Genomic DNA, 19,047 nt, shown 5'->3' on the forward strand with positions numbered 1-19,047 from the left:
GGGTTTATGGTGGTATTGGATGTTATGGGGGTTAGTGGGGTATTGGGTGTTATGGGGCATTGGGGGTTATGGTGGTATTGGGGGTTAAGGTGGTATTGGAGGTTATGGGGTATTGAGGGTATTGGGGGTTATGGTGGTATTGGCGGTTATGGGAGGTTATGGTGGTATGGGGGTTATAGGATATTGGATGTTATGGGGTATTGGGGGTTATGGTGGTATTGGGTGTTATGGGGTATTGGGGGTTATGGTGGTATTGGGGGTTATGGGAGGTTATGGGGGTAATGGGGTATTGGGAGTTATGGGGGTATTGGGGGTTATGGGAGGTTATGGTGGTATTGGGTGTTATGGGAGGTTGTGGGGGTATTGGGAATAATGGGGTATTGGGGGTTATGGGAGGTTATGGTGGTATTGGGGGTTATGGGGGTATTGGGGGTTATGAGGTATTGGGGTTATGGTGGTTTTGGGGGTTATAGGGTATTGAATGTTATGGGGTATTGGGGTTATGGTGGTTTTGGGGGTTATGAGGTATTGGGGGTTATGGGGTATTGGGGGTTATGGTGGTTTTGGGGGTTATGAGGTATTGGGGGTTATGGGGGTATTGGGGTTATGGGGGTATTGGGGGTTATGGGGTATTGGGGGTTATGGTGGTTTTGGGGGTTATGAGGTATTGGGGGTTATGGGGGTATTGGGGTTATGGGGGTATTGGGGGTTATGGGGTATTGGGGGTTATGGTGGTTTTGGGGGTTATGAGGTATTGGGGTTATGGGGGTATTGGGGGAGAATGACGGGTTTGTTCCCACTGGGCGAGTGGGCGGGGTCTCGCATGCGCAGCAGCGGCCGGCCTGGCGCATGCGCGGCCCGGGCGGAGGGAAGGCCGCGAAGCCTCGAGCCGGCAGTAGGATCGGAACAGAAGGAGGCGAGGCCCGGAGGCGGCATGGCTGACGCTGGAGACTGCGGTTGCGACGACGCTGAGGGACAGCGGAGGAGGCGGTGGAGCGGCCATGGGCCTCGGCCCGATCTCCGAGCGGGGGAACAGCAGGGACTCGGTAAAGCGAAGTCCCGTGTTAGAGAGAGAGAGAGAGAGAGAGGCGGGAGGCGCGGGGCGCGGGGAGAGAGTCATGGACATGTACAGCATGGAAACAGACCCTTCGGCCCAACCCGTCCATGCCGACCAGATATCCCAACCCAATTTAGTCCCACCTGCCAGCACCCGGCCCATATCCCTCCAAACCCTTCCTATTCATATACCCATCCAAATGCCTCTTAAATGTTGTCATTGTACCAGCCTCCACCACATCCTCTGGCAGCTCATTCCATACACGTACCACCCTCTGAGTGAAAAGGTTGCCCCTTAGGTCTCTTTTATATCTTTCCCCTCTCACCCTAAACCTATGCCCTCTAGTTCTGGACTCCCCGGCCCCAGGGAAAAGACTTTGTCTATTTATCCTATCCATGCCCCTCATAATTTTGTAAACCTCTATAAGGTCACCCCACAGCCTCCGACGCTCCAGGGAAAACAGCCCCAGCCTGTTCAGCCTCTCCCTGTAGCTCAGATTCTCAAACCCTGGCAACATCCTTGTAAATCTTTTCTGAACCCTTTCAAGTTTCACAACATCTTTCCGATAGGAAGGAGGTCAGAATTGCATGCAATATTCCAAGTGGCCTAACCAATGTCCTGTACAGCCGCAACATAACCTCCCAACTCCTGTACTCAATACTCTGACCAAGAAAAGAAAGCATCGTTTGCTGTCCTATCTACCTGCAAATCCACTTTCAAGGAACTATGAACCTGTAGTCAAAGATCTCTTTGTTTAGCAGCATTCCCCAGAACCTTACTACTGAGTGTGTAACTCTTGCTCTGATTTGCTTTTCCAAAATGCAGCACCTCACATTTGTCTAAATTAAATTCTATCTGCCACTCCTCTGCCCATTCGCCCATCAGATCAAGATCCGTTGTAATCTGAGGTAACCTTCATTGTCCACTACACCTCCAATTTTGGCGTCATCTGCAAACTTATTGACTATACCTCCTAGCTAACTATACCTAACTAACCAATAACTATACCTTCTATGTTCACATCCAAATCATTTATATAAATGACAAAAAGTAGTGGACGCAGCACCAATGCTTGTGGCACACTTCTGGTCACAGACCTCCAGTCTGAAAAACAATCTTCCACCACCATCTTCCGTTTTCTACCTTTGAGTCAGTTCTGTATTCAAATGGCTAGTTCTGCCTATATTCCATGAGATCTAACCTTGCTAACCAGTCTACCATGAGGAACCTTGTTTAACACCTTACTGAAGTCCATATGGATCATATCGACCGTTCTCTTCAGTACTTCTTCAAAAAACTTAAATCACGTTTGTTAGACATTATTTCCCACGCACAAAGCCATGTTAACTAACCCTAACCAGCCCTTGCTTTTCCAAATACATATAAATCCAGTCTTAGGGGTGGAGAAGGTGTGTGTATGGAGGGGGGGCTGATAGAGAGAGAGAGACAGAGGGCTTGGATTGGAGAGACAGAGGGCAGTGGGGAGGTGTGGAGAAGGGGATTGCTTGAGGATGGGTGTTAGAGTGGGCATGGTGAGAGGTAAGATGCGGGAGCTGGAGTGTAAGGAGTTGAGGGGCAGGGGTTCAGCAGGGACAAGAGAGGGGTTGGGGGAGGAATGGAAGTAAGCTGGGTGGTGCTAAATCCCTTGGGGATCCTGCACCCCCACCGTAACCCTCTTTGTCTGTCCCTGAATGGTTTGTGGCTGATTCTGACCCTATTTAGGGAACAAAGACAGAAATTATTGTAAAAGCTCAGCAGGTCTGGCAGCATCTATGGAGAGAAGTTAGAGTTAATGTTTCAGCTTGAGTGACCCTTTCTCAAACTCTTTCTCCATTTCATGATTAAATAGAAACAATGCATAGGGTTGAAGGCACTGGCACCAAATTAAAATGCTCAGAGAGCCCATCCAGGCATGATGGGCCCAACGGCCGCCTCCTGCACCGATTCTGGATATGGATTAGGGCTGATATGTTGCATGGAATTCCTTTCTTGCCTCATCCTCAAATTAATGGTTTGATTAGCACCTTCATGAATATCTTGTCTATCTGTGCTTTTGAGTGATGTTGTTTGAAGGTTAATAGTGTGTTTTCTTTCCTGCAATTTCTAGCTGGTATCAGCCAAGTGAAGGGAATCATAAAGTACATTCCTATTAAATCTGTACCACCAAAGCAACACTATTCCCACTTTCCAGTACTAAGCCCATTACCTTGAATGTTATGACATTTCAAGCACTCATCCAAGTACCTTTTTAAAGGTTGTGAGGTTTCTCTATGCTATTTCTGTGTGTGATATGCAAGATGTTAAACTGTGAGCAGGTAATGCTGGCTTGGCCTGGGTTGAAGGCTGTTCTTTATTCACAGATTTACAGTATCAGATTGTAAAACTGGGATCTCCTATTGTATTTTTAATGTGGTTGTATTACTGTTTGTGGTGTTCCCTAAATTTGTGTTTCTCTTTCAGACCAAGTCAGTGAGCAGATCATGCGTACAGGAGTCACACTTCTGCGGGGGTATGTATCTGATCTGTTTTAATTAAATACTCATCTCTTACATTGCTCACAGTTTGTGTTCAGGAGTCTGCTAATCTGGCCTGTCTCTAAGGGCTGGACTCAGAATCAACTAGTCTAACATGATCTAAATCAGCCAGAGGTCGGTTTTAAGTAGATTATTTTTAGGAAGGCTTTACCTCCTTTCTGTTACCTCAACATCCTCACCAAGTCATTGGAAATTTAGGAATTACTGACTTTTAGTACTGCCAAAATTGCCGACTCTGTCTTTTCCAAAGGACTAAAGGTGGTATTTAACTGTGGGGGAGGACTGGTACTTTCACTGTGTGGAGAATATGCTTTTCAGGAAGCTAATGATGCCTGGCTGGTTCACCATAGGAAAAGAAATGTGGAAAATCTGGAGCAAGTCTCCTGAAATGGAGACTATCTGATCTTGTAGTTGGTTGGAGACAGTGAGGGTCATGTGGTCATAAGAACATTTCTAATTAATTGTGTTAGTTGAATGTTAATATGTGGCTGTTACAGGATCTCTGATCAGTGAAAAATAAGTAAATGGCATTAAGTTTGTTCCTAGGAACCAGAAATAAACCAAAGATTTGTTGAGAAATGAGTTGAGAGCTGGTTCAGATGAATAGAGCCAAAGGGCAAAATAATCTCCAACTGTATTGAAATTCTAATATAGCTTTTTAAAATTTCAGATTTATTATTGATCGGACGAATCGAGGAGCTGACGGTTGTGAGAAGCCTTTAACCATCACAGAGCTCGGAGGTAAAGAGGATGAACTATGTAACCCTGAGGTAAAGCGTCTTGGAGTTTGCCTGCGACAAATTGGGGATGACCTCGACAGCAATATGGAGTTACAGAGGTGAGGGACCAACCCATTGACGTGTACCCTTAGCCTGCCACATCAGTCTCCATTATTATTAGATATTTCAGTTTGTTAATAATCAGTTGTTCTGTTCTGTCTACACCATTGGGTGAATCAACTTTCAGAGGTTTCTCGAGGAGATGGAATTGGAAACTCAGCTTAGGCATCCTCAGTCAGTAGATTGGTGGGATTAAGCAGAATTGCACACAATACTCTAGCTGTACCCTAACCGACTTATTTATTTCCAGTATAAGCTCCCTACTCTTAAACTCTATGCTTCAACTAATAAAGACAAGTCTACAATATGCCGCCTTAATCGCTTTATCCCCCAGCCCACTACCTTAAGGGACTCGTGTACTTGCACACCAAGATCCCTGTAATTCCCAGGGTCCTACTCTTTATCGTGTATTCCCTTACCTTGTTTGTCCTTTGTGTAGCAACCAATCTTTTCAAAGCAGGGGAGCATTACTCATCTGTGAGTTCTTGTCAAATTACTCACCATCCTGATTTGGAAATATATTGGCTGTTCTTTCAGTGTTGCTGGGTCAAAATCCAAGAATTTCCTCCCTAACATCATTCAGATTGTCCTTAAATTTCAAGAAGGCAGCTTACACTCAGCTTCTTGAGGGCAGTGAGGGATGGGCAACAAATGCTGGCACAGCTAGCTATGCCTCCCCTTTTGTGAATTAATTTTTTAAAAAATTGATCCAAATTACCCACCTATAGTATTTACAAGTTGTCTGATTTAATGTCAGGTTTTTTGCAGACTACATTTGTAGACTGTTCTGCAGGATCACTGAGTGGGATCCTGTGACACTTCTGTTTTTGGTTTTGTATAGAGTGTTGCATTGAGTAGGATTATAAACTTGGCAACACCACAGCATGTGTCCTGGAATCTGCTGATCGCTAACGCTCAGTAACCTTGTGATTAGGTCCTACAACAGGGAGGCAACTTGACGTCAGTTGCTCAACCTGGCAACTAAACCCTTATGAAGTGAAGGAAACACTCACCAGATTGCTGAACAATACAGCAGATATGATCTAAAGCTCTTGTGGTTGTGTATCTGAATTTCTCAACTCAGTTTCAGCCTCGCATCCTGTTATCTAGTCTGTTTGGTTATAGTAGTCAGCGTAGTTAATTTGCACTTTCTCCTACACACAGGATGATCGAAAACATTGGCAACCAATGCCCAAAGGAAATGTTTTTCAGAGTGGCCAAAGAACAGTTTGCTGATGGAGTCATCAACTGGGGGAGAGTAGTGACTCTTTTCTACTTTGCCTGCAAGCTGGTTGTGAAGGTACAGTTGCTATCTGAAGGGGAGGTTAGGGAAATACTGAAATACTGACAAATGAACTAATTTGTACTCTGCAGCCTTTGGGATAGGACTTCCAGTTTGCAATGTTGCCAGAATGCTGGCAAAAGTATTCATCATATGAAACTAGCTGTAATTCCCACATAACCGAGTGTTCTACATCAGTCATAGAGACGGACTGGGAGCAGAAGGAATGATCTCATGTGTGAAAGGGTCAAAAGGTTAGAGAAATTCTAGCTTTTTAATCTAAAGAAAAAGATTAAAGAAGCATCAAACCATATCAAAGACTAAATTCTACTGCCTAATGAAATAAAACCAAACGTTACTTCAAAGTAAACCAGATTAAATAGGTATAAGTGAAAAGTAAGTTTACAGGGAGTGTTGGAGTTGTTGGGATGGTAGAGTGTAGCCTACAAGAGGTTATTATGGACTTGGCTGACATTGCTTGTTCTGGATAAGTTATTACTTGTTTTATTGTGGTACGTGAGAGTGATGGGATTAACTTGTTTTTTGAGCTCTGTTACTTGTGACATCAGTAATTTATCTGAGAAATTAATCTAGAGTGGTGCTGTGCCCTTTTGTTCTGTGTACTGTGTAGAGTGCATTTACACTTTGCTCACCACACAGGGACATTTCGAGGGCAATGGTGGGCTGGAAATTGCTCTGCTGGAAATGTGTTGCTGGAAAAGCGCAGCAGGTCAGGCAGCATCCAGGGAACAGGAGAATCGACGTTTCGGGCATAAGCCCTTCTTCAGGCATAAGCCCTTCCTGAAGAAGGGCTTATGCCCGAAACGTCGATTCTCCTGTTCCCTGGATGCTGCCTGACTGCTGCGCTTTTCCAGCAACACATTTCCAGCTCTGATCTCCAGCATCTGCAGACCTCACTTTCTCCTGGAAATTGCTCTGCACCAATTTTGCTGCTGTAGTACCCCAGCAGGTTGGAGAATACATTTACTGCTGGATGAAGCAGCAAGTGGATGAAAAATTGTCGTGCTGGAGAATTGCTAGGAACTTCTAATCTCCGTTCCACTGATTTATTATTAACAGGGTCAGGATCAGAATATGATCAGCCTTCTGGAATTTGAATTCATAGTCAAATTAGTGGGTGTGTCAGATTCTGTTCAGCAGTCAGCTAGTTATTAAGCCCAGAGCAAGTTAGAATTACAGCATTAGAAGATGTTTCATGACCTCTAGTTACCTCATCCCCACACTTTTTCCATTGGTCACCCCCGATACATAAATCCTTGCCATCGGTAGCATACATACCTATCAAAATGTTCAAATTAATGATGTTTCAATAATGTCACCTCACTGGTGTCTGTCAGACTTTAGGACAATGTTGGAGATTAATAATCCTAAGGTAGGCTAGTTGTTATGCAGCTCAGTAACAAATAGCCTAACAGCTTGGTACACCACTGGGTAGGGTGGACGTGGCTCATGGCAAATTATGTACCTCTTCAATGGTGAAAGTCTAAAATTGGGCATTTCAACTTCCTAGATTCTTTACTTCAGCTGATATTTCACACTAAGAATGGGACTGTGTGCATCAAGATTGACATTAGAAAAGTTTTTGCTGTAATACACTGAAATATTCCTTTGTGTTGTTCCATCTACTGAATGATATAATCATTTATAGGCCTTTTGTCAGAAGATTCCAGAACTGATCCAAACTATAATCAGCTGGACAATGGAATATATCCGAGAGAACATTTTGCGCTGGATTCGGGACCATGGGGGTTGGGTGAGTCCTCAAGCATTCTGTGGAATTTAAGCAAAAACGCATGATATAATATTGTCTTGTTAATACCCTCTCCTGTAGTTTTGATTCATAATAAACTCAATGACTGTCTAGCAATACTAGCCCCTTCACTGGACTGTGATACCTCCAACATTACAACGAGATAGATCTCTGTAGGGTGTGTCTAGACACTGGAGTTGAATATTATTCAGATCCATCTCATTGGACTAGACAGCAATGGAAATGGCGTTCCCTTGGCTTTAAAATATTGCCATTACATGTAGAGATATTGTCATTAGGTTTTAAACATTCAAGAGATGTCAACAGAGCAGCCCAGATGTGGTTTCCCCAGTGCCCTGTACAATTGAAGCCTGCCTGACCACCACTAATATTGAGTTGCTCTATCAGTACAGATGGTGTGGTGCTCCCTCAGCACACACCCTACAGCCGTGCAAAGGTCCCTCAGCAATGGGTTTCCAATAGTGCAATACTCTCTCAGCACTGACCTTCCGACAGTGCAGCACTCCATCAGTATGGGCCTTCCAATGTGCTTGCTCAGCGCCAACCTCTGACGGTGCGGCACTGCCTCATAACTGCGTATTTGAGTGGTTTATGTATCTGGATGGGACTTGCACCTCAGAATTTCTGACTTGAAGTTCCTGTTAGGTCAAACAAGCAAATGAATTAAGAGTAGCAGTAGTGTATTCAGCTCTTTGAGCCTGGTGCCCCATTCAATAAGGTCATAGCTGATCTGATTGTAACCACAAATCCACATTCCAGCCTGCCCCAATAACCTTTCAACTCCTTTCTTAACAAGAATCTGTCTATCCCTGTCTTAAAAATATTCAAGGGTTCTACTTCTGTTCTGAAACATTAACTCTGATTTCTCTCCACACATGTTGCCAGACCTGCTGAGATTTTCCAGCAATTTCTGTTTCTATCCACATCTTTTCAGGAAGAGTGTTCCAAAGATTCGATCTTCTGAGAGGAAAATAAATTGCCTCATCTGTTTCAAATGGGCGTCCCCTTGATTTTTAAGCAATGACCCATTGTTGTCAATTTTCTGATAAGAAGAAACATCCTCTCCACATGCACCCTGTCAAAAACCCTCAGGATGTTGTTTTAATCACATCGCAACTTACTCTTCTAAACTCCCATTAGATTTGGTACTGGGTAATGAGCCCGGCCAGGTGTTAGACTTGGAAGTAGGTGAGCACTTTGGTGATAGCGATCACAATTCTGTTATGTTTACTTTAGTGATAGTATACAAGAGTTACAGCTGGGGGAAAAGCAATTACGATGCGATTTGGCAAGATTTAGGATGGGGAAGGAAACTGCAGGAGATGAGCACATTAGAAATGTGGAGCTTATTCAAGGAAAAGCTCCTGAGTGTCCAAGATAAGTATGTACCCGTCAGGCAGGGAGGAAGCTGTAGAGCGCGGGAGCTGTGGTTTACGAAGGAAGTGGAATCTCTGGTCAAGAGGAAGAAGAAGGCTTATGTTAGGATGAGATGTGAAGGCTCAGTTAGGGCGCTTGAGGGTTACAAGGTAGCGAGGAAAGACCTAAAGAGAGAGCTCAGAAGAGCCAGGAGGAGTCATGAGAAGTTGTTGGCGGATAGGATCAGGGTAAACTCTAAGGCTTTCTATAGGTATTTAAGGAGTAAAGGAATGATGAGAGTAAGATTAGGGCTGGAAATGTGTTGCTGGAAAAGCGCTGCAGGTCAGGCAGCATCCAGGGAACAGGAGAATCGATGTTTCGGGCATAAGCCCTTCTTCAGGAATGGGGAAAGTTTGTCCAGCAGGCTAAGATAAAAGGTAGGGAGGAGGGACTTGGGGGAGGGGCGTCGGAAATGTGATAGGTGGAAAGAGGTCAAGGTGAGGGTGATAGGTCAGACTGGGGTGGGGGCGGAGAGGTCGGGAAGAAGATCTCAGGTTAGGAAGGTGGTGCTGAATTTGATGGATTTGACTGAGACAGGGTGGGGGGAGGGGAAATGAGGAAACTGGTGAAATCCGAGTTCATCCCTTGTGGTTGGAGGGTTCCTAGCCGGAAGATGAGGCGTTCTTCCTCCAACCGTCGTTTTGTTGTGGTCTGACGATGGAGGAGTCCAAAGACCTGCAAATCCTTGGTGGAGTGGGAGGGGGAATTGAAATGTTGAGCTACAGGGTGGTTGGGTTGGTTGGTCCGGGTGTCCCAGAGGTGTTCTCTGAAACGCTCCGCAAGTAGCCGGCCTGTCTCCCCAATATAGAGGAGGCCACATCGGGTGCAGAGGATGCAATAGATGATATGTGTGGAGGTGCAGGTGAATCTGTGGCGGATATGGAAGTTTCCTTTGGGGCCTTGGAGGGAGGTGAGGGGGGAGGTGTGGGCGCAAGTCTTGCACCTCCTGCGGTTGCAGGGGAAGGTGCCGGGAGTGGAGGTTGGGTTGGTGGGGGGTGTGGATCTGACGAGGGAGTCACGGAGGGAGTGGTCTTTACGGAATGCTGATAGGGGAGGGGAGGGAAATATATCCTTGGTGGTGGGGTCCGTTTGGAGGTAGCGGAAATGACGGCGGATGATGCGCTGTACATGGAGATTGGTGGGGTGGTAGGTGAGGACCAGTGGGGTTCTGTCCTGGTGGCGGTTGGAGGGGCGGGGTTCAAGGGCGGAGGAGCGGGAAGTAGAAGAGATGCGGTGGAGGGCATCGTCGACCACGTCGGGGGGGAAATTGCGGTCCTTGAAGAAGGAAGCCATCTGGGTTGTGCGTTTTTGGAACTGGTCCTCCTAGGAGCAGATGCGGCGGAGTCGAAGGAATTGGGAGAATGGGATGGCGTTTTTACAGGGGGCAGGATGGGAGGAGGTGTAGTCCAGGTAGCTGTGGGAGTCGGTCGGTTTGTAGTAGATGTCCGTGTTGATTCGGTCGCCTGAGATAGAAATTGAAAGGTCGAGGATGGGGAGGGAGGAATCTGAGACTGTCCAGGTGAATTTGAGGTCGGGGTGGAAGGTGTTGGTGAAGTGGATGAACTGTTCAACTTCCTCGTGGGAGCACGAGGCGGCGTCGATACAGTCATCGATGTAGCGGAGGAAAAGGTGGGGGGTGTGGCCAGTGTAGTTGCGGAAGATGGATTGTTCCACATATCCTACGAAGAGGCAGGCATAGCTGGGGCCCATGCGGGTGCCCATGGCTACTCCTTTCGTTTGGAGGAAGTGGGAGGATTGGAAAGAGAAGTTGTTCAGGGTGAGGACCAGTTCAGTCAGTTGAAGGAGGGTGTCAGTGGAAGGGTACTGGTCGGTATGGCGGGAAAGAAAGAAGCGGAGGGCTTTGAGTCCTTTGTGATGGGGGATGGAGGTGTACAGGGACTGGATGTCCATGGTGAAAATAAGGCGTTGGGGACCGGGGAAGCGAAAATCATGGAGCAGGTGGAGGGCATGGGTGGTGTCCCGAACGTAGGTGGGGAGTTCTTGGACTAAGGGGGACAGGACGGTGTCAAGGTACGCAGAGATGAGTTCGGTGGGGCAGGAGCAGGCGAAGACAATGGGTCGGCCGGGGCAGTCAGGTTTGTGGATTTTGGGCAGGAGGTAGAAGCGGGTGGTGCGGGGTTGTGGGACTATGAGGTTGGAGGCGGTGGATGGGAGATCACCCGAGGTGATGAGGTTATGGACATTAGGGCCAATGAAGGATAGTAGTGGGAAGTTACGTGTGGAGTCAGAGGAGATAGAGGAAGCACTAAATGAATATTTTTCGACAGTATTCAATCTAAAAAACGACAATGTTGTCAAGGAGAATACTGAGATACAGGCTACTAGACTAGGTGGGATTGAGGTTCACAAGGAAGAGGTATTAGAAATCTTTCAGAGTGTGAAAATAGATAAGTCCCCTGGGCCGAATGGGATTTATCCTAGGATCCTCTGGGAAGTCAGGGAGGAGATTGCCGAGCCTTTGGCATTGATCTTTAAATCGTCATTGTCTACTGGAATAGTGCCAGAAGATTGGAGGATAGCAAATGTGGTTCCCCTGTTCAAGAAGGGGAGTAGAGACAATCCTGGTAATTATAGACCAGTGAGCCTTACTTCAGTTGTTGGCAAAGTGTTGGAAAATGTTATAAGAGATAGGATTTATAATCATCTAGAAAAGAATAATTTGATTAGGGATAGTCAGCACGGTTTTGTGAAGGGTACGTCATGCCTCACAAACCTTATTGAATTCTTTGAGAAGGTGAGCAAACAGGTAGATGAGAGTAAACCGGCTGATGTGGTGTATGTGGATTTCAGCAAGGTGTTGGATAAGGTTCCCCACAGTAGGCTATTATATAAAATGGTGGTAAAAACAATGACTGCAGATGCTGGAAACCAGATTCTGGATTAGTGGTGCTGGAAGAGCACAGCAGTTCAGGCAGCATCCAAGGAGCTTCGAAATCGACGTTTCGGGCAAAAGCCCTTAATCAGGAATCTGATGTACAAAATGCAGAGGAATGGGATTGTGGGAGATATAGCAGTTTGGATCAGTAATTGGCTTGTTGAAAGAAGACAGAGGGTGGTGGTTGATGGGAAATGTTCATCCTGGAGTCCAGTTACTAGTGGTGTACCACAAGGCACAAGGGTCGGTGTTGGGTCCACTGCTGTTCGTCATTTTTATAACCGACCTGGATGAGGGCGTAGAAGGGTGGGTTAGTAAATTTGCAGACAACACTAAGGTCGGTGGAGTTATGGATAGTGACAAAGGATGTTGTAGGTTACAGAGAGACATAGATAAGCTGCAGAGCTGGGCTGAGAGGTGGCAAATGGAGTTTAATGCGGACAAGTGTGAGATGATTCACTTTGATCGGAGTAACCGGAATGCAAAGTACTGTGCTAATGGTAAGATTCTTGGTAGTGTAGATGAGCAGAGAGATCTCGGTGTCCAGGTACACAGATCCTTGAAAGTTGCCACCCAGGTTGACAGGATTGTTAAGAAGGCATACAGTGTTTTAGCTTTTATTAATAGAGGGATCGAGTTGCGGAACCATGAGGTTATGCTACAGCTGTACAAAACTATGGTGCGGCCGCACTTGGAGTATTGTGTACAGTTCTGGTCACTGCATTATAAGAAGGAAGTGGAAGCTTTGGAAAGGGGGCAGAGGAGATTTACTAGGATGTTGCCTGGTATGGAGGGAAGGTGTTACAAAGAAAGGCTGAGGGACTTGAGGCTGTTTTTGTTGGAGAGAAGAAGGTTGAGAGGTGACTTATATAAGATAATCAGAGGGTTAGATAGGGTGGACAGGGCGAGCCTTTTTCCAAGTATGGTGACGGAGAGCACGAGGGGGCATAGCTTTAAAGTGAGGGGTGATAGATATCGGACAGATGTCAGAGTTAGTTTCTTTTAAGGGTATGGAATGCTTTGCCTGCAATAGTAGTAGATTAGCCAACTTTAAGTACATTTAAGTCATCATTGGACAAGCATATGGACATACATGGAATAGTGTAGGTTAGATGGGCTTCAGATTGGTATGACAGGTCGGTGCAACATCGAGGGCTGAAGGGTCTGTACTGCGCTGTAATGTTCTATGTTCCTGCAGATACAAGTTTATACAAACTCGACAACCTCATTTTGTTTTTAGATTACTTACAGTGTGGAAACAGGCCCTTCGGCCCAACAAGTCCACACTGACCCGCTGAAGCGCAACCCATCCAGACCCATTCCCCTACATTTACTCTTTCACCTAACACTACGGACAATTTAGCATGGCTAATTCACCTAACCTGCACATTTTTGGATTGTGGGAGGAAACCGGAGCACCGGAGGAAACCCATGCAGACACAGAGAGAACTACACATAGAGAGTCGCCTGAGGCGGGAAATGAACCCGGGTCTCTGGTGCTGTGAGGCAGCAGTGCTAACCACTGTGCTGCCTTGCCACCCACCCTGCCACCCATTTCAGGTGTTAATCTAGTAATCTCTGCACCGCATCCAATGCATTTGCAACCTTCCTTAAATAAGGAGACCTCTACTGTGCACAGACTCCAGATGTGGTCTCCCAATTCCCTCTGTAACTGAAGCATAACCTCCATCCTTTTGTATTTATTTTACCCTCATGAGAATCATGCTGGAATTTGCCCAGATCTGCTAGATAAACAGATTATTGATCATCTTTTCCAGTTAGCCTACGGTATATTAATGAAGGGTTGGTCGGATGAATAGTATCTTCATTATCAATCTTGTGATAAGTTGCTAATCACGCTGGCTGCACTTTACCCAGCTTGAGGAAGCCATTCAGATTGATTACAACCTTCACCACCATGATCATTACAGTAGAGATTATGGGTAGTCTTCAAACTGCTGACGCTGGAATACTTTGTTTGGAGGCATTTAGCAGAATGGTACATTAGAATGTTCTTCCTTTTGTCTAATCCATTTTTTGTTGGCTTTGTTTAACAGGAGGCCATACTGGGTACACCAACTTGGCAAACTATTGGCATTTTCACTCTCGGAGTCATCACCACTCTGGTGGTGGTGCGTTGGAAATCTTCCTAGAGCTATGCTCTGAGCCTGGGCGAGCAGCAGAGGAGTGAAGGGACCCTGCTGGCATGGGGCATCTCCTAATCAAGGCCATCGAAGCAGAATCCAGCAATCTGAGTTCAGTTTAAGCAGAGACCCCCTCAATCAGGCTTCGGAGGGTGGGGTGGGTTCTCTATGAGTGAGAGGGTCCATGTGGATTCATTATGTGGAAGAAATGGTTTTTGTACTGAGCACTAGATGTGAGTTCATCTGAAACTGCACATGCTTTTAACTGGGTGGAAGGGGCTAAGGGGGTAAGTGACAAGGCCAGGGGTTAGGCAATGGGAGCAGTGTCAGTTTTAGCTGTCAGCTCTCAATAGTCTGTACTGTTTTTTCTTACAGATGGGTTTTCAATCTGTAGTGATGCACTGATTGTGTTCAACTCACTTTATAGTTAAAAGACTACTTATTGGCTCAGATATGTGCAGTACATGAATGCTGATATCCCTGGGCATTGATTAGCAATAAATTGTCTATCATTTAAGGCACATGGAAACTCAGCTGCTATTTAGAGGGCCTCGGCTTCATTTTACCAGAACACATTCCTACTGATTCACTTCAAACCCACAGTGTCTGTTGCTTGCTTTAGGCAGTGTTAGTTTGCAAAAGTTGTGTGTTTTACAATGTGAAGGAGCCATCTTAGAACACTCAGAACAGTGCAAGGATCTTATGATGTATTCTGCATAATGTAAAATGATCGACAGTTATATAAACTCTTCCTTTTTTGTTTCACTTGTGGAGCAAAGGTAGGAGCTTGTCTTGTGATCTGAGATGTGTGGATTGGTCATTCAGACAGCAGCTGTGATTGGACTATTGGCTATTACCACCTTCAGATTAAGTAATAAAACATTGCCAATAAGACAATTTTTAAACCAGCTGTAGTGCTCCTGAAGAAAATGAGAAGTTTATATATTGTTGCTGAAGTGTGTATTTACTTGCAGTGAAGTAAATCATAGTGTTATCACAGTAAAGGAGGAGGCCATTCAGCCTGTTGAGTTAATGTCACCTTATGTCGAGCAATACAATCAGCTCTGTCACCACTTCTCTATCCTAAGTTCTTTTTTACAGCCACCAAATTACCAGTGTTTCTAATTAAAAAATAATTACTCTCTACCCTAATAGACCTGCAAGTTTATTTTGTCCATTTGCTCATCAAATTTCCTTTAGATTGCCTTCACTTCTTTCACCCTAGTGGACAGTACAACTCATTGTTTAAACCAAGTTCAGCTTGTCATTCCCAAATTCTGAAATCTGTGTCTCATTTGTACCATTGGTTAATGGGAAAACCTTTTCTTTATCTACTCTATCTCAGACTGACATAATCTTGCACACTTGTCATATTCTCCCTCAGTCTCCTCCATTCCAATGAGAAAATCTACAGTTTCACAAAATGACTTTGTAGCTAAAACCCCAATCCCTGGAACCATTCTGGTAAATTTCCCACATCCTCTCCAGGACCCTCACATCCTTGTTAAAATGTGGTCATCAGAATACACAATACTCTAGCCTGGGCCTAGCCAGAGTTTTGAAAAGGTTCAGCATAACCTTTTTATATCCACTGCCTCTGTTAATGAGCTCAAGATCTCTTGCTTTTTTGGTTATTCTCCCAATAAATCCAGCCACTTGCAAAAATTGATGTATAAAATGTCTCTGTCTCTGTGCATGCTCTAAACCTGTGCCACTGAATCTATCCAAAATGCCGAAAAGGATCATTTCACACTTCTCCATATTAAGTTCTATCTGCCAGTTATCTGCCCAACGGCCAGTGGTTGCAGTCACAGTTTAGGACTACAGTTAGACTGAATTACTGCAGTATTAGAGCAGGATTTCCTCCTCCTTAATCCTTTGTTCTGAAGTGAACGTCAGCTTTACAAATTAAGAAAAAAAAACTGCCTCTTGAAGCAGTGGAACATGAGATGCATCAGTTTTCTTTGTCTGTTTTCGTGCTTTTCCTTTCTTCTCCCACACAAGCTTCCTGCATCTTGCTCAGCTCTGTTACTCTGCAGCCTAATCCTGGTTTGCCCAATTGGGAGGGAGATATTTGAAGCTGATTACAGGGTAATTGACCTGAGTTTGCTAGTTGCACCTGATGCTCTGACTCTCTATCTACTGTGCACCAATGGTGAGAACAGCAGTTCTGGAGGGTTATTTAAAACGATAGCAGTAGAGGTTTTTAAAACATGTTTTCCCTTTTCTACTTTTGATTGGATTACTAGAAGGAGGGGAGGACTACATTAGATACTGAGGAGTGGGGAAATGTTGTAGCACAGACTTGTCGGCTGAACTAAGAATTAGCTAGTTTGCTTTTTCAGTGCAGATAGCTGATATATGAGAAACATACAAATAATGTACTGCATAAAAACTAAAGCCATTTGGTATTGTATTAGCTGCAACTCCTGTGCAGTTGCTTCACCTGTTTAAAACCATTTTTTCATCTCCGATAGGATGTCCAACCCACCTGGAATAGTTCGTACCCGACAATTTTGTTCCCTCCTCAGACACTTGGTACCTATTCTAGATGATGGTTTCATGGTTGTTTGCCTCAGTCAGTGATACTGTCACCTCACACAACAGAAGGCTGCAGCTGAAGCCACATTCTGACCCTGCATTACTGTAGGAGTGCAACATTGTTAGAAGAGTATTCCACCTTTTCTAGCAAATGTCAGCACTAACCAAAAAGCAAGACATTCTCTCTCTGTCCTATCTTCCCAGTAATGTCTGTTTTTAATTGGTGTCTACAATTATCTGAATATTATGTGGTCTTTTAACTATGGAATACAATTACCATTTATGTCAGATCAAGATGAGCTAAGCTCTCAAGATTTATTTACATTTGACATCGCAAGCCACAATCGTCTGTATCTTTTTTTAAAAAAGCCTCTGACTCCTCTGCCCACACCTTATCCCTCTGTAATCCAGGACGAAGTTCCTACACCAGGCATGTCTTCCTGATCCTTAACCCAGTGCTCGAGTTCCCTGCAAGCTGATTCTGTGTTTCTGTGCTTTTGAAGTGTGCTGAGTTAGGCAGACAATGGATGCTGCAGAAGTCACACTGCTTTTTTGGTTGAGCAGAGCGAAGAGGACTCAGCTTTTACTTCTGCTACCAGTCCATCCTCAATGGACAAACCCAAAGGGGTGCAAGAGAACATTCAGTCATTGGACATTCTTATTTATGTAGAACTGAGCTGAACTTTGTGTTTGCTGTGGAGAGACCTAGGGAGGCAGGATGGTAACAAACTGGTTCAGGCACTGTGTGTCATAACAGTGATCATGTAAAAACGTCATAATTAAAAGAATGATCACTACCCACCAATGGTGAATCTGCCTTTTTAAACATTTTTAATTACAAAGCCAAAATGAGCCTTTATTCCTGATGGACACTTACTTGGCCACAGGCACCTTTCTTGGGAACTGACTAATTTCCCTCAGCCTTTTGTGTATGTCATGTTTACTATCAAATACTGATAGATTGGCAAGGAGTTGTTTGAAATGCTTTTGAATGATTGTTTACATGTTAAAGAGATCCAAATCTGAAATGATATCACATGCAGGTATATCCATATTCAGACATTGATGGATATCGAACACGTGATATCTTTTCCTGATGCCTTTAACTTCAATGTGTTAAATTGTTTCAGGTCAATGAACTCTGTCTGATGCGTTCATGCAGGAACTGATGCAAGAAAGTGTCACCTTTAACGTGCTGAGTGATTGCAGACCCGTACTCCCTATAAAATAAGTCCATCCCAGAAAAGTACATTTGATTGTAGCACTTCAACCTGGGAAACTTATGGAGAGATGCTTGCAATCCAAAGATTGCGCACGGGTGTGGGATGTGCGAAAACCCAACTTTGTCAGTTTTACTGGCCGCTGAGTATCCAGTCTCTGTTCCTAGTTTACTTCTGGTCTGCCATTGCTCTGACACTGTGTAGCTAATACTTCATTCAATTGCCTTATCTTTTTATATTAAAAAAGTGAAATAATTAAATTAGGATATTTCAGAAAAAATGAATTTTGTTCTTTTTGGCTTCTATTTGCATCTTTTTAACTAATGGAAATTCTTGAGCCAGGCCCTGTATGGGCTTCATTTTTGGTGCTGTTTCTGAGATGTGAAATGTGCTTGGGCTGCAGTGACCTGCTTTGTGTTGAGTGTAGCTCTACGTCCTTCATGTAGTTTGGTCTCTGCATAAAGTGCCTCGCTGTTGAACCTGCCCTGTTCAGGACATAGGACTCGCCTCTTCATCTGTGCTTCAATCTTGTGATTTATTTAAATGTTTGACTAAATAAGGCATTGGTGCCCTAATTATCCTTTGTGGGATAATTGTCAGATTATCTTTGACATGTCTTAACTTGGTGATTTTATAGTCTTGTATTAAATTGCTTGTTTCGAGGTGGCTGAATAAGTGATACAACCACTGACTGGCAGCATCCACAGGAAATAGTTTGCAATGAAGAAAGCTACCATTTCACAGGGAGGTGACCATCCGATCTATTAGCACTTCCCAAGATAATCAAGTTTATAGCCATTTTATAACATACAATTCTTACAATCTATTTCCCACCCTTGCTTGCTGTACCTCACTTCAGTACGGTTTCAGACTGTCACTGGGATCCTTGCTATAATAGCTATAAGACATTTGCACAGATGGGGTCAAACCCAGAACCTTCCTGATTAGTAGGTATGCAGTCACCCACCTTTCTTCAAAATGATATGTATTCTAACACAGTCCTTGAGCATTTATTAAACTGCCATTGAGGTGGTTGTGACCTGCAGTGCTAACAGTAATTTGGGGTTGTATCACTGTTCTGTGGTTTCACTGTTTAGCACCCATATCTGAGGTATAATGTCTTCAGGCTGAACTATAAAAGCTTTTAATATGTAGAAATGTGAGTGACAAACCTTTAGGATTCATTGACAGAGAATTCTGCTTTGTTTCACTACTGTTAATATATAAACTACCACTTGAATGTTATCAAAGGGCTGTTTTTCTACTATAGTACGTTTCTTACTTTTTGATTATTTTCCAGAATAAACAATAACTTAAAAAGCACAA

At 44.4% G+C, this 19,047-nt stretch overlaps 1 protein-coding gene across 1 annotated transcript; it reads left to right on the forward strand.

The window, feature by feature from the left end:
• Window positions 1–873: 873 nt before the first annotated feature.
• Window positions 874–19,047, forward strand: LOC122542066 (apoptosis regulator BAX-like). Its single transcript, XM_087978168.1, has 6 exons — window positions 874–1,046; window positions 3,518–3,566; window positions 4,262–4,429; window positions 5,595–5,730; window positions 7,382–7,486; window positions 13,874–19,047. Exons 1-6 carry the CDS (start codon window positions 935–937, stop codon window positions 13,967–13,969), a joined length of 666 nt encoding a protein of 221 aa, XP_087834294.1. The 5' UTR covers window positions 874–934; the 3' UTR covers window positions 13,970–19,047.

Source organism: Chiloscyllium plagiosum, unplaced genomic scaffold (assembly GCF_037043375.1).
Source record: "Chiloscyllium plagiosum isolate Xiang-an unplaced genomic scaffold, Cpla_swu_hap1 HiC_scaffold_33, whole genome shotgun sequence".
NCBI classification, from domain to species: Eukaryota; Metazoa; Chordata; class Chondrichthyes; order Orectolobiformes; family Hemiscylliidae; genus Chiloscyllium; species Chiloscyllium plagiosum.